Raw genomic sequence first — 11,904 nt, 5'->3', positions numbered from 1 at the left:
TGTAGTCGTCTCTTGTTAGCCTGGAGCATCGGAGTTCAGTTGTGATAGCTTCCTTCTGCAGAATCTCCAGCATCAGTCACCGACAGGGCTTGGGGAGGGCTTCTGCTTTTAATAGCGTCACTGTTACTTTGAAGCCTGAACTGTTGTCCCTGAAAGGTTTACTGCCAAATTTAGATCCTATGTGTATACTGAATTATTACCTCTTACATTGACTTCTGCCCCTTGTAGAGTGTACTGAATCCCTTATACCCAGGAAGGTATGTCTGTGGTTGAAATTTGCAAATGATTTATGAGTCATCTTAGAGATGCTGCAGAACCTAGTACCACCTCCCGACTCAGAAGTGGAGGAAGAGTTGGGGAGATACTCTCTTCTTCTTTTGCTTCTACTTTGTAGAGGAGCATAGGAACCGGGAGACGTGTGGGACTTTCATGTCTCATTTTAAGATGTATTGACCCACCTTGACGGCAAGGTGTATTCACAAGAGCATGTTTATGTGTTTGGAGGGGCGTGGACAGGGCAACTGAATCTGCCTCTTGTGTTTGTCTTGGGTACTTGATTTGATCTTGTTTTATTCTCCTTTTGTATAAAATTGTCAGGGAGGCTGGAGTTGCTTATTCGAATTTGAGTACAAAGGGAAAAATCAAATATCTCAAGGATAATGGTCAAGACTTCACCCTGTGCTGACATTACTTTCTGATGTCTTAACTTTGTAGGGTGTCAAATCTTGTTATTTTAATTTGCATCTGGGAGAATGTCTGAGCCAGGAGACCTGAGTCAGACCATAGTGGAGGAAGGCGGGCCTGAGCAGGAGACGGCCACTCCAGAGAATGGCGTGGTTAAATCCGAAAGTCTGGACGAGGAGGAAAAACTGGAATTACAGGTGAGCCTGGAGAAGTCCCATTTCTCATACCACTGTGTGCATCCCTTTCTTTCATTTTGAAGATACTCTGAAGGTTTGGGGGTTTTTTGCTTGTAAAGAGTTTGACTAGTAAAATAAATAGGAAATCCATAAAATGAATCTTCTCCTTTCCCAATTATTAGTCTTCTTTTTTTTTTTTTCTGACCAAACAGTGCATTCTGGTCAAAATGCCCTTTGAAATGAAAAAAAAAAAAAAAAAAATCCAAAGAACATATTTAATGACTGAATTTGCCCACAGCTTCTGCATATTAATTTCCAGATCAACTCAAGTAGCCTGTGGAGGACTTCTCCTGGGGCAGCTTTACACTAGCTGAGTTATAAAAATGGGTTTGTAGTCCATGGAATACAGCTCATGACAGACTAAGAAAAATCAAAGACATGAGCTCTGTTGACCTTCCTGGGCAGGCTAAGCTTCGATTCTTATTAGCAGAAAAGCCTGGGGAGAAAGAATGCTCTAGAAGGGGTAGGGGGAAGTTTGGGAGTGATTGACGGTACTGAAAAAGTGATATGATTAAATACTCATGATTTATGAGAGAAGGAGATTTGGTAGAAGGAAAACAAACTGTACTTGCAAATAACCTGTATCGATTTTCTTTAAACCAAACTACAAAAGTGTTAACTCTTCTTATATAAAAAGGGAGCAGAGGCTGATAACAGCATAATGGCCAAAAAAACCTTCAAGGCCGGCTTTTCCCCTCCCCAGGAGCTGCTATAAGGAGGGAATGAGAAAAGCTAAATGGTCAAAAGTTTGGGGAAGCAAGAGCTGGGGGAGTCCTCCCTGGTGGTTATAATACCTTGTTGCTGTTGTTATTGATTTTTCAACTCTGGTGACATCTTTTTCTCTCCTTCTCTCCCCTCCCCTCTCCTGGTTGTTGGTGGACTGTTTGTTTGTTTGTTTGATTTTGTTTCTAACATACAGAGGCAACTGGCGGCTCAGAACCAAGAGAGAAGAAAATCCAAGGTAGGGTTCTGGAATTCTACACTGACCTGATATCATGGTTGCATGTGGATTAACATCAGGGTTAGAGAATTTGCCAACGATTCACATGGCTGTATGTGGATCTTGGCTGCACTGGTGCTGCCTGCATTTAATGGGGCCGTGTTGATGCCTCTCTGCTCTATGTGCTTTTTTTGGATGTGGACCATTTTTAAAGTCTATTGAATTCTGTTTTATGTTTTGGTTTTTTGGCCACAAGGTATGTGGGATCTTAGCTCCCTGACCAGGGAACGAACCTGCACCCCCTACATTGGAAGGTGAAGTCTTAACCACTGGACTGCCGGGGAAGTCCCTCTGTAGGCTTTTTAATTAGAGCATTTAGGGTTCACATAGCTGCAGTGTATATATTTGATCCTGGCAGACTTGACAGTGCTTTACAAACAAATAGCTGCTTGTTTTCTTTTCATTTTAAATCAAGTTTGGGGGAAATGTTTTAGTCTGTCTAATTAGTTTCTGCCTTGAAGTAAACAGGTTCTAGTGTTTAGGACACAATCTTCAACTTTTAAAACATCTTCTCAGTCAAGTCACTTCCAAACCCAGTTTTAGTAGAAATTAATTTGTGTTATCTTTTTCTCCTTGTACTTTCATGAAAAGACAGCAATTCATTCTTTGTATGTTTCCAGTGTGATGGGCACAGTTTGCTAGGCATGTTCCTTAAATTCATCCTTCCACATTCTCCTCCACCTGCATCTCCATCAACACTGGGGTCCGATGCTTTAAGCCAGTGTAGACACTGCATCCCCATCAACACAGGGGGCTGATGCTTGGAGCCACTGTAGACAGCACTGAGCAGTGGATCTGAAGCTTGCTTTTAAAACTCTGATTTGGGAATGTCCAGAGAAGGTGGAGATGATTCGACAGCCTGAGGATATTTCCTGGGGTTTTTTTCTTTATTTTCCTTTCCTTCTCGTTTCTTTTCCCTCCCCAGTCAGGAGCAGGGAAAGGTAAACTGACTCGCAGCCTTGCTGTCTGTGAAGAATCCTCAGCCAGACCAGGAGGGGAAAGTCTTCAGGACCAGGTATACCCCCCATCATTATGGATCATTGCATGAACGGGATCTACCTTTGTGTGCATGAGTATTAATTTGGCATTAAATAGTGTTTTGGGGGAGCAAAAAACAGTTCAAGAAGGAAAAAGTCTTCTGGCTTCATCCTCTGTTTCTGAGACATTCAATATTAGTTGAACAGTTTGTCACAAAGTATTACATTTGTTTTTTTCCAGACCCTCTGAAAACTGCAAATGGAAAGGAATTCAAAAGAATTTAGATTAAAACTTAAAATGTAAGCACAGTCGTGCTGATATTCCCCAAAGGCTCTCTCTTGATAAAACTGAACCAAATATAGTCCCAAGTATCCCATCTCCTTCCTTATTGGAGATTCTTACCTCCCCAAAATGCACTTGCCTATAAAAAAACAAATCTTGGCTTTTATGAAACTTCAGAAATAGTGAATAAGGTGCATTGAGTTTTGGAGACATACTTTTATGGCCTTTGGTGGAGATTTCTCACTACTGGAAAAACTGTCCAGAAATAAACCTGAGATGATGGTGAATTTGAGTTAATATTATTAATTCATTGCTGCATATCCTTATACCTATTTTTGCTCCTTATAGCAAGACTATTAAGCTCTAAAAATTCAAATGCCAACAAAACCCTTCTGTGACAAAATGGGAAACTTCACATCATATTTATTTTTGTTTGCCTTTCAGGCATCATATTCATTTTTATAAAAATGGTCTTGCTGCTAAAAATTTTTCCTTATTTTATCAGAGGCTGAGAGCAGTCAAGACAAGTAAAATGATTTATCTGAGCCCAGAGGAGGAAAAATTGATTAAGATAGCATTATTTTTGTCGGGCCTTGTTTTGCTTCGCTCTTTTTACTTTAATGAAAATAGTCTAAATTCTCCTCATGGGTACAGAGAGCATTGAGAGCACTTTCTTTAAAAGGACCAAAAATAAATTCCTTATAGATTTTGTCCTAAGAGTATTTTTTTTCCCTAGCCTCATTTCCTTAAGAAGCCACCCATGTCGTAAGCCATGGGCAGGCTAGCTTTCAGTAGCCGTCCCTATGTTTCATACACAGGCTTTATTTTACTTGGGCTCTGAGAAATACGTGGCTTTTGTTCAGCATTTTATTTGTGCTTCTTCTTTTAAGGGAGATTGAAAAGGGGGAATAATGTGAATATCACAGCTTATATTATTCAACATTGATTGATGGCTTGTGATGTAATGCACACAATATATGTTAACACTGCAGAATGACAGACCCTGGGAGAAGTAATGCCCCAGTGGTCCCCCACTTCTAATGCCAGGCAGAGGAGGACAGCCTTTATAGATTTCATCTGCTTTTTATCCTATTTGACAAGTACCAGGAGGAAATTTTTTAAGAGATCATCTGTATCATTGTGCCCATCCTGGACCTAAGTCTAGGTTCTCCATACAATTGGTGCAGAGAAATAAGAGGCAAACGGTGCTTTGTTCCTGCTGGTTCCAAGCTGAGTAACTAAGACTAGCTTTGTAGAAATTAGAGCTTGCAAGCCTCTCTTTGGACTGGCTGAGGTGTGGTGGAAGCAGGGGGCTGATAGACACACAAATAAGCGAGTGGCCGTGCTACTTTTTTTAGAAAATAAAGAAGCAGACCTTTGAGCTTGAATGCAATGCCTTCATTAGGTACTACCGGCACTTAAACAAAATGTGGGAACTGAATCCCTGAGAACACTGGCCGAAGTATACAGTATACGGATTGTATTGCTTCCCCAATGTCTGTATATTCACAGTATTTGGAAAACTGCCTTCATTTTCCTGCGTGGGAAAAACTCTTGCTACCTGTATTACTTGATCTCAGACCCATAGCTGATGGTTCAGCCTGTCCTTAAGTTAAAGAAGTTTTGCTTTTCTAATGTTATACTATTTACCTATCAGTGTATTACTGCAACTTGAATCATTCTTTTCCTGTTGTTGGATATAAACTTATCCTGTACCGATGTATTTATTAATACTTGTATTTTATTATTGAGCATATCAATAAAAATATTAAAAAAGAACAGATTGTTTTTTACCAACTCTATAGCACTTTTGTGTGTTCTTTCAACACCAGAATGTGTAGAAAAGACAGGTATGTTTCTGAGTATGGTATTTGTCAACACACGGCATGAGTTTGTACATATTTTTGGTAAATGATGTCCTTTAGCCTGTGCTCTTACATTTATATTTCCAAGCCTCTTTGATTTTAGATTCAAACTTACCGAGGCTGGATGGTTCAATCGGTTTTGAAGAAGCAATGAGACCACTGCCATGGCCTGGTACCATCACTTTCCTCCCCTGATCCACTGTCGAATCGATTCTTCCCCACTCAGAGCCAGAAATGTTCCAGCTGTTTCCTTAACAAGTGGAAGCAAACCGTAACCCCGAAGTCTGCCTGAATCTTTGCAGACTGAGACATTTCTGTCCCAAGTCCGGTGATAAAAGACCTTACAATCAAATTACACTCCATTTTACATAATTTGTATATGTCCATCCCGAGGATAAACGTGTAGATATCAGGAAACCCGGCTAAGATAAATATTTACCATGAGAAGGTGTTTTATTTCATCCTCTGTATCATGCATCTTTCCAAACGTGGTGACTTTTTATTCCAGCCTGGAATACACAATGGAGCCTCTCCCAAAAAAGAAATTTGGCTTTGGAGGATTTTTGTTTTCTGCTTGTTAGATTAGCTAGATTTACCAAGAACCATTGAGAATCCCAGATTGACCGTAATTTGAGGACGTAGAGGCATAGTTTAGTCACATGTAGAGGAGCATTAGTTTAGTTATCAGTGAGAAACACTATTAGTCATTGGGAATATTTTTTTCCTACGTCATAAATGTTAATGTCGCTAGTAGAAGAAAGCTTTCCCATCAAATCATCTCTTACATAAGAGCCAGTGGGCTTAATGTTGGCTCATTTGTCATAGTTTTAATCATAGTGTAGTTTTTTCATGAAACTGAAAAACATAATTTGGCTCATTCTTCTTCAAAACAGTGAACATACTATCAACCAAATGGCTGATATATGAGTTAATACAAAATGATCTGTTTTCAGTGAAAAATCAATAAATATAAAAGTGGATCCAGTCCCAATACTGTAAATGGTCAACCAAGCATCAGTTCAAGAGAACCTTACATCTTGGAAAGGATTAACTGATGCTAGAATTAAAATAATATTAAATATTTATGTATAACTGATGGAAAATATAGTCCTATTTTCTACCTTTTCTAAAAGGCAGTGCTTATTGTAACCATATATTACGATGATTTATTAATAGCCTTTGTAAACAATGTATGGTAATAACCCATACCTAGGATTCCTGCAATTCTATATCTTGAGTTTTCATAGTGATAGAAATCATTATTGATATGGTTCTAAAACAGATTTTTAATTGTAAATTGGCTGTCATGGCCTTTATTTATGTCTGTTTTTTCTGTAATTATGATTCAGAGTATCTGTCTGTCTGTGTTTGTGCCAATTTTTCCTTACAAGGAATTATAGAAAAGAACTGCAGAAGCCTCTTTTTTTCTTTTTTTTTTTTTTTTTGAGACATGACAGGAGCTGTGATGCAAGCTTATTGATAAAGAAAAATTTTCCTAGGTGTTTAAAAATAAACCTGTAGAGAAAATCAGTGTTGTTATCTACGGAAGTTTAACTTGCTTATGGTTAATATTCATGAGGCAAAGTTTTAGTACTATATACTTCTCATGACCTTCCATTGACTTCTGAAGTTTAATTCACCTTAAAGGGCAATTATTTTTCTGACAGGTTTAATTTTTTACCATTTAAGAAAAAAAAAAATCTGCACCTGGCTTTCATTTTCCTGTTCTTAATAATCTCTATGCAAAATGGAAACCAGACAGAGATTCTTAAATCTGGCCCTAAATTATTATATTTTTTCCCCAACAGGAATCAATTCATTTACAGCTTTCCAGTTTTCCCAGCCTGCAAGAGGATGATAAATCTAGGAAAGATGACTCTGAAAGAGAAAAAGAAAAGGATAAAAACAAAGATAAAACCTGTGAAAAACCCAAGATCAGAATGTTATCAAAAGGTGAATGTGAAAATGTTTCCTTAACTTAACTTGGACGCATAAATAGTCACAGAATACATTATAGATTTTACACACATGTCACCTCCCACCAAATTCTGCATATAATTTTATATGTGTACGTATGTGTGTGTGTAAAAGGTGATGTGACCTTGATTTTTTTTTTTCTGTTCATGGTGTCATTTTTGTGTATCTAGAAAGGTTACTTTTAGGATCACTTATTTCTTTGGATATTCGTTTGGATATCCTATTTTCAATGAGAAGTTTGTACAAGGGAGTGAATATAAATATGTTCTTAATTCAGGTTTATTAGTCCAGTTAACTCGAATTGATGAACAGTAATAGTACCCAGTTTTATATCTTAACTTTCATGTTTATCTTAAAAAACAGATAGTGGATTAGCAATTCTCAGTCGATAAGTGGTAAGTGTTGTTATCCCCAAAGCACAGATGTATATACCAATGTCAATGGAACACATATTAACATTTTATCTGGCGCAGATGAATTTGGTCTCTGCAACCCATATACTGCTCCATAATGTCTCATTTAAAATATACACACTTCTGCTTCAATAAAAATTCTTCCCCAAAAGTTATTCCTCCTAAAACCCCAAATCCACAATCCGGGCTTTTCAAATTGTTGCCTTACGTATAATTATACAAAACTAAAACCAAAAAAAGAGAGAGAGAGACAAACAAAACTAAGTTGAAATGAAGAATACCATGAATAAATAGCTTGGCAGTAGACTATTTTTTTAAAAAATAACTGAGGGAGCATAGGGCATCAGATCAGCTGAGAAATGACAACTACTTCTCATACTATGCTCTATAACCACATATCTGCCTATAACGATTATCTCTGCTGCTGAATATCTAAAACCAAGGTGTATCCAAGAGTAAAGAAGTACAGCTCCCTAAGATGGCTTTAGAAATGAAGCTTTAGCCAGCATCAAAAGACTTGAAAGACTTGGAAATATTTAGTGCCCTTCTATACTTTGTATTGATTATTATTTAGACAGTCTTATAACAGAACTTTCAGTTTTTGCCTTCTCTGTTTTAAGAGAAAGAGAGTTCCATGGTACCTCAAACTCTTGAGAGCTCTCTCTGTGGGTTGGGAGTACCCCTCACTGTCACGGTGAGGTCGTGCCCTTGCTGACTGACAGCACAGAATGAACACATGACATTTGACTCCACCCACCCACCCAGACTGTGCCCACTTCCTCTCCTATGACAGTTGGGTCTTTCCACACTGGGAATTTACTGGGTGTTCTCAATCCCCGAATCTAATTTTCATCCTGATGTAATATTACCAGGTTGCTAGTTTTGTAACACGTATCTTTCACACCAATAGCTTCACCTAAAGTTTACCTGAGCAAAAGGGATCGGGAAAGGTTGGGAAAACCTTTTCCACCCCACCTCCCCATCGGCCTTTCTGACAACTCCATCCTGCTATTTGTTTCAGATTGCAGCCAAGAATATACGGATTCTACAGGCATAGACTTACACGAGTTTCTGATTAACACATTAAAGAATAATTCCAGGTAAATTATTAAGTAAACCTCTCATTTCTAGAAGAGTCAAGTAGAATATTACCATCAAACTCATTAATCCAAACACTTCTAAGAAGAGAGTTGTAAAAGGCAGGCTTCTTCTCTGATGTCTTAAACTGTCTCTTGTATTTTCTTTTTTCTGCAAATAGTTTGCATGTGTACTGTTTATAAATAGTCTTAATTCCTGGGTACTTAGCCAATGAATAAATTACAGTTTACAAGTTCTGCTTTTCTGGTCACAAAGAGATACTGATTAAGGGGAAAAAATAGAGGATGAGAATCAATGTCAGATAAACCAAATATGCATCATTACAGCTATAGAACCAACTACTTAGGCTTAGCTTTGTTCCAGTTTCCTATCAATTTAAAATATAAAATTTACTTGATGTGTTTTATGAGCCTAATACCTTGCATGCCTTAATTAATATTAAAAACTACAGGAGTTTCAATATTACAAAATACTTAACAAATGAGATGAGAAATAATCTTAAACAGAATGGAATTACAGGTATTTGGACAGCATATTCCAGAGAAGAGTTAGATACTGATTTGTAGCCACATAGATTTAAACAATCTTTTCCATACATATAAATGAAATTGTTAAGTCTTTGGGAATGGAAAGTACATAAAGCCTTTTCATTTTAACATTTATTTTGCAGAGACAGGATGATACTCTTGAAAATGGAGCAGGAAATTATTGATTTCATTGGTGACAACAAGTATGTCAAATTGCAATGCCGGTTAATTAATCTGATCTGTCTTAGTTTGGTATTTGGGTTTAATTATTCATTCTGGAAGGATTTTTAGGGATAGATAAAACATTATTTAATGTGTTTGCTGACTCATTAAATAGAGATGCTATTGGAGTTAGGAGCTATGTGCTGATGGGAATTGTTGCTTGGACCGTGTGTGCTCCTGCTTGTTAAATTCCTGACAAAATGGCTATAAACAGGGGGCCACTGATTAGCATAGAGTAGCAGTAACAAGAAGCGACCCTTTTCATTTTTATTATAGTTTTTTAATGGGCGCCAGCTGGCTGTAGTCAGTTATGCCTGGAAATAATTGTACTGCTTTCAGTGTCAACCATGTAATGACATATCTCCAGATAGGCATCTGCAGTCCCGTATTATGTCATGTCATTTGTCCTGTGCCTGGCTCTGTTGATAAGGTATCCTGGACCAAAACAGAACACTTTCCAGTGGACATTAAGTTCTCTGTGGTCTGAGAAATGTGCAACTATAAAACAAAAACACTTATTGTAACTTAATCAATACATCTGTAAGTGGAAAATGTGTCTGGAAGTGAGGACCTCACGTGATGCCAGAAATGAAATAAGCTTAATGGTTTGGATGAAAAAGAAATGGTTTTGTTTGTGTGCCTCTAAAATGTACTACAGGCCAGAAACGAATATGCTGATTCTGCTGTTTCTTGTATTCCTTTCCAGTAATCATTATAAAAAGTTTCCTCAGATGTCGTCCTATCAGAGGATGCTTGTCCATCGAGTGGCCGCTTACTTTGGGTTGGATCACAACGTGGATCAAACGGGGAAATCTGTCATCATCAACAAAACCAGCAACACAAGAATGTAAGCCCCACCACTGTATTTATTTAGCATTTGCTTTTTCTCTTGTGGATTCATTTATAAGAGCACAGTATAAAATTCAAAGTACATGGCATTTAAAATGTGCAGTGTTATTTCTCTCTTGCTCTTATCAGCAGTAGTGGCATTTATCTGTAGAAGATTGTCTGAGGACCAGGAAAGTCGATAAAATTTAGGCCGTACTGTGTTATTTATTGCCTGATCTTTTACATAACTCGTGAGACGCAATTTTCTTCCTTCCATCAGTAATCCCTGTGATTACATACAAAACATGGAACGTGTTATGTCAAATATACCTCCAATGAGAAATAACAGACATTTTAAAACAATAATGACATACATAGGATAATTGTCCTTTTCTTTGTTTTTCTGTTTTATAGACATCGATCTTAGTGTGGTTTTTAGAATAACAAAAAATTCCAAACCTGGAGACAAAAGTCCTGCCTCTAAGACCCAATTTTTTTACACTAGCTGTGAGACTTGAAACAAGTCATTTAAAATCTGCCATCTCAGTTTTTTCACCTGTAAAATGAGAGTTTTTGAGCTGGCTAATATCTAAGTTCTAGATCTAAAAGGAGGTTGCTTGTTTGGTTTTGCTCCTTTCAGTAATTGTTTGCTTCTATCTTAATGACTTTTCATGGTGCCACTGAGTCACCAAAAAGCGTAAGATGAGTAGTCATTTGCTTTGGTAATTTGGAACTGTCTCTCTTGAACTCATGTCTCCTTTAAGTACAGCACGAACCACCTTCATAGCAAAAATACACATTAAACTCAAAAACTGTCCCTATATAAAGCATTCTCTTAAGACATCTGTGTATTATAATTTCTTTTTTCACAGTGTTTGGTAAATTGTGTAACCTGCATGGTTTTTAGGAATGCCGTGTTGGTGAAGGGAACTTTTGTATCAAGCACAGCAGCATGGTTAAAACATTATTTTCTACTCACTGGAGGTTGGGACTTGTTGGGATGGAGATGAGGCTCTTTCTCTGCTCAAGACTCAGTCTATGTTCAGCAGAATGAGCGTGGAAGTCATAGTGGAGAGAGCTCAGACTAGGAGATCTGGGACTGAGGTTGGCTATTATCTCAGGACCACTGAACACTTCACTTCTCTGGGCTTCAAATTACTTATTTATCTGCAGGAGAGTTTGAAACGGATAATGTTTAAAGGCCCTTGGAGCTTCAGAATTCTTGGGTCCTGTGGTTGCATTCTACTGTGCTGGCAAAATACATCTTAAAATGTATTAGCTTTCCACTTTATCTGATTGTTGGCACATGGACCTCCTATTCTGAACAGTAGTAGGAATGAAAGATTACTGTCCTTTAATCCTTTACATCTTCCCTCTCCATCAGATACTCCTGGTTGTTGCTGTTGTTTTTCACTCTCCATTCTGGTTTTTCTTATGACGTTCTGATACTAATGCAGGGACACACTGATTGCAAAATAGGCAAGCAAGTGACTCTTTCCTTCTAATTTCACCTCTTTCTCTGTAAGGCCATAACAGACATGGAAAAAACCCATAGGTCAAGTAGATTGGTACAGTTTTAACGAGTAGAGATAGTGCATTTATGTTTAATTCACTGTGATTTTGCAATCGCATAGTCATAAATATTAATACACATGTTTGAGACCTGTTTCCTTGTATAACAGTTTTTGAGAAAATAAACCAGTGTATAAAGGCTCTCAGTAAACTCTGAGTGATGACTCTGAACTTGCTCAGTTCGATGTAGTAGTCACTACTTATGTATGACTATTTACATTT

General features: G+C 37.7%; 1 protein-coding gene across 15 annotated transcripts in view; it reads left to right on the top strand.

Moving 5' to 3' along the window:
* The first annotated feature begins 752 nt into the window (after positions 1 to 752).
* ARPP21 (cAMP regulated phosphoprotein 21) overlaps positions 753 to 11,904 on the top strand; it is a 116,433-nt gene continuing 105,281 nt past the window's right edge. For 13 of the 15 annotated variants that reach the window (XM_065885846.1, XM_065885847.1, XM_065885844.1 and 10 more), the window contains exons 1-7: positions 753 to 881; positions 1,840 to 1,881; positions 2,846 to 2,935; positions 6,854 to 6,998; positions 8,457 to 8,535; positions 9,204 to 9,263; positions 9,989 to 10,129. In XM_065885846.1, coding sequence (XP_065741918.1) covers positions 753 to 881; positions 1,840 to 1,881; positions 2,846 to 2,935; positions 6,854 to 6,998; positions 8,457 to 8,535; positions 9,204 to 9,263; positions 9,989 to 10,129 — 686 coding nt within the window. The remainder of the gene's footprint in view (positions 882 to 1,839; positions 1,882 to 2,845; positions 2,936 to 6,853; positions 6,999 to 8,456; positions 8,536 to 9,203; positions 9,264 to 9,988; positions 10,130 to 11,904) is intronic. The other 2 variants (XM_065885845.1, XM_065885843.1) reach the window with 2 other exon arrangements.

This window comes from Phocoena phocoena, chromosome 10 (genome assembly GCF_963924675.1).
Source record: "Phocoena phocoena chromosome 10, mPhoPho1.1, whole genome shotgun sequence".
Classification (NCBI taxonomy): Eukaryota; Metazoa; Chordata; class Mammalia; order Artiodactyla; family Phocoenidae; genus Phocoena; species Phocoena phocoena.
Note: the sequence above shows the minus strand (reverse complement) of the source record. Positions and strands in the feature narration are given on the sequence as shown.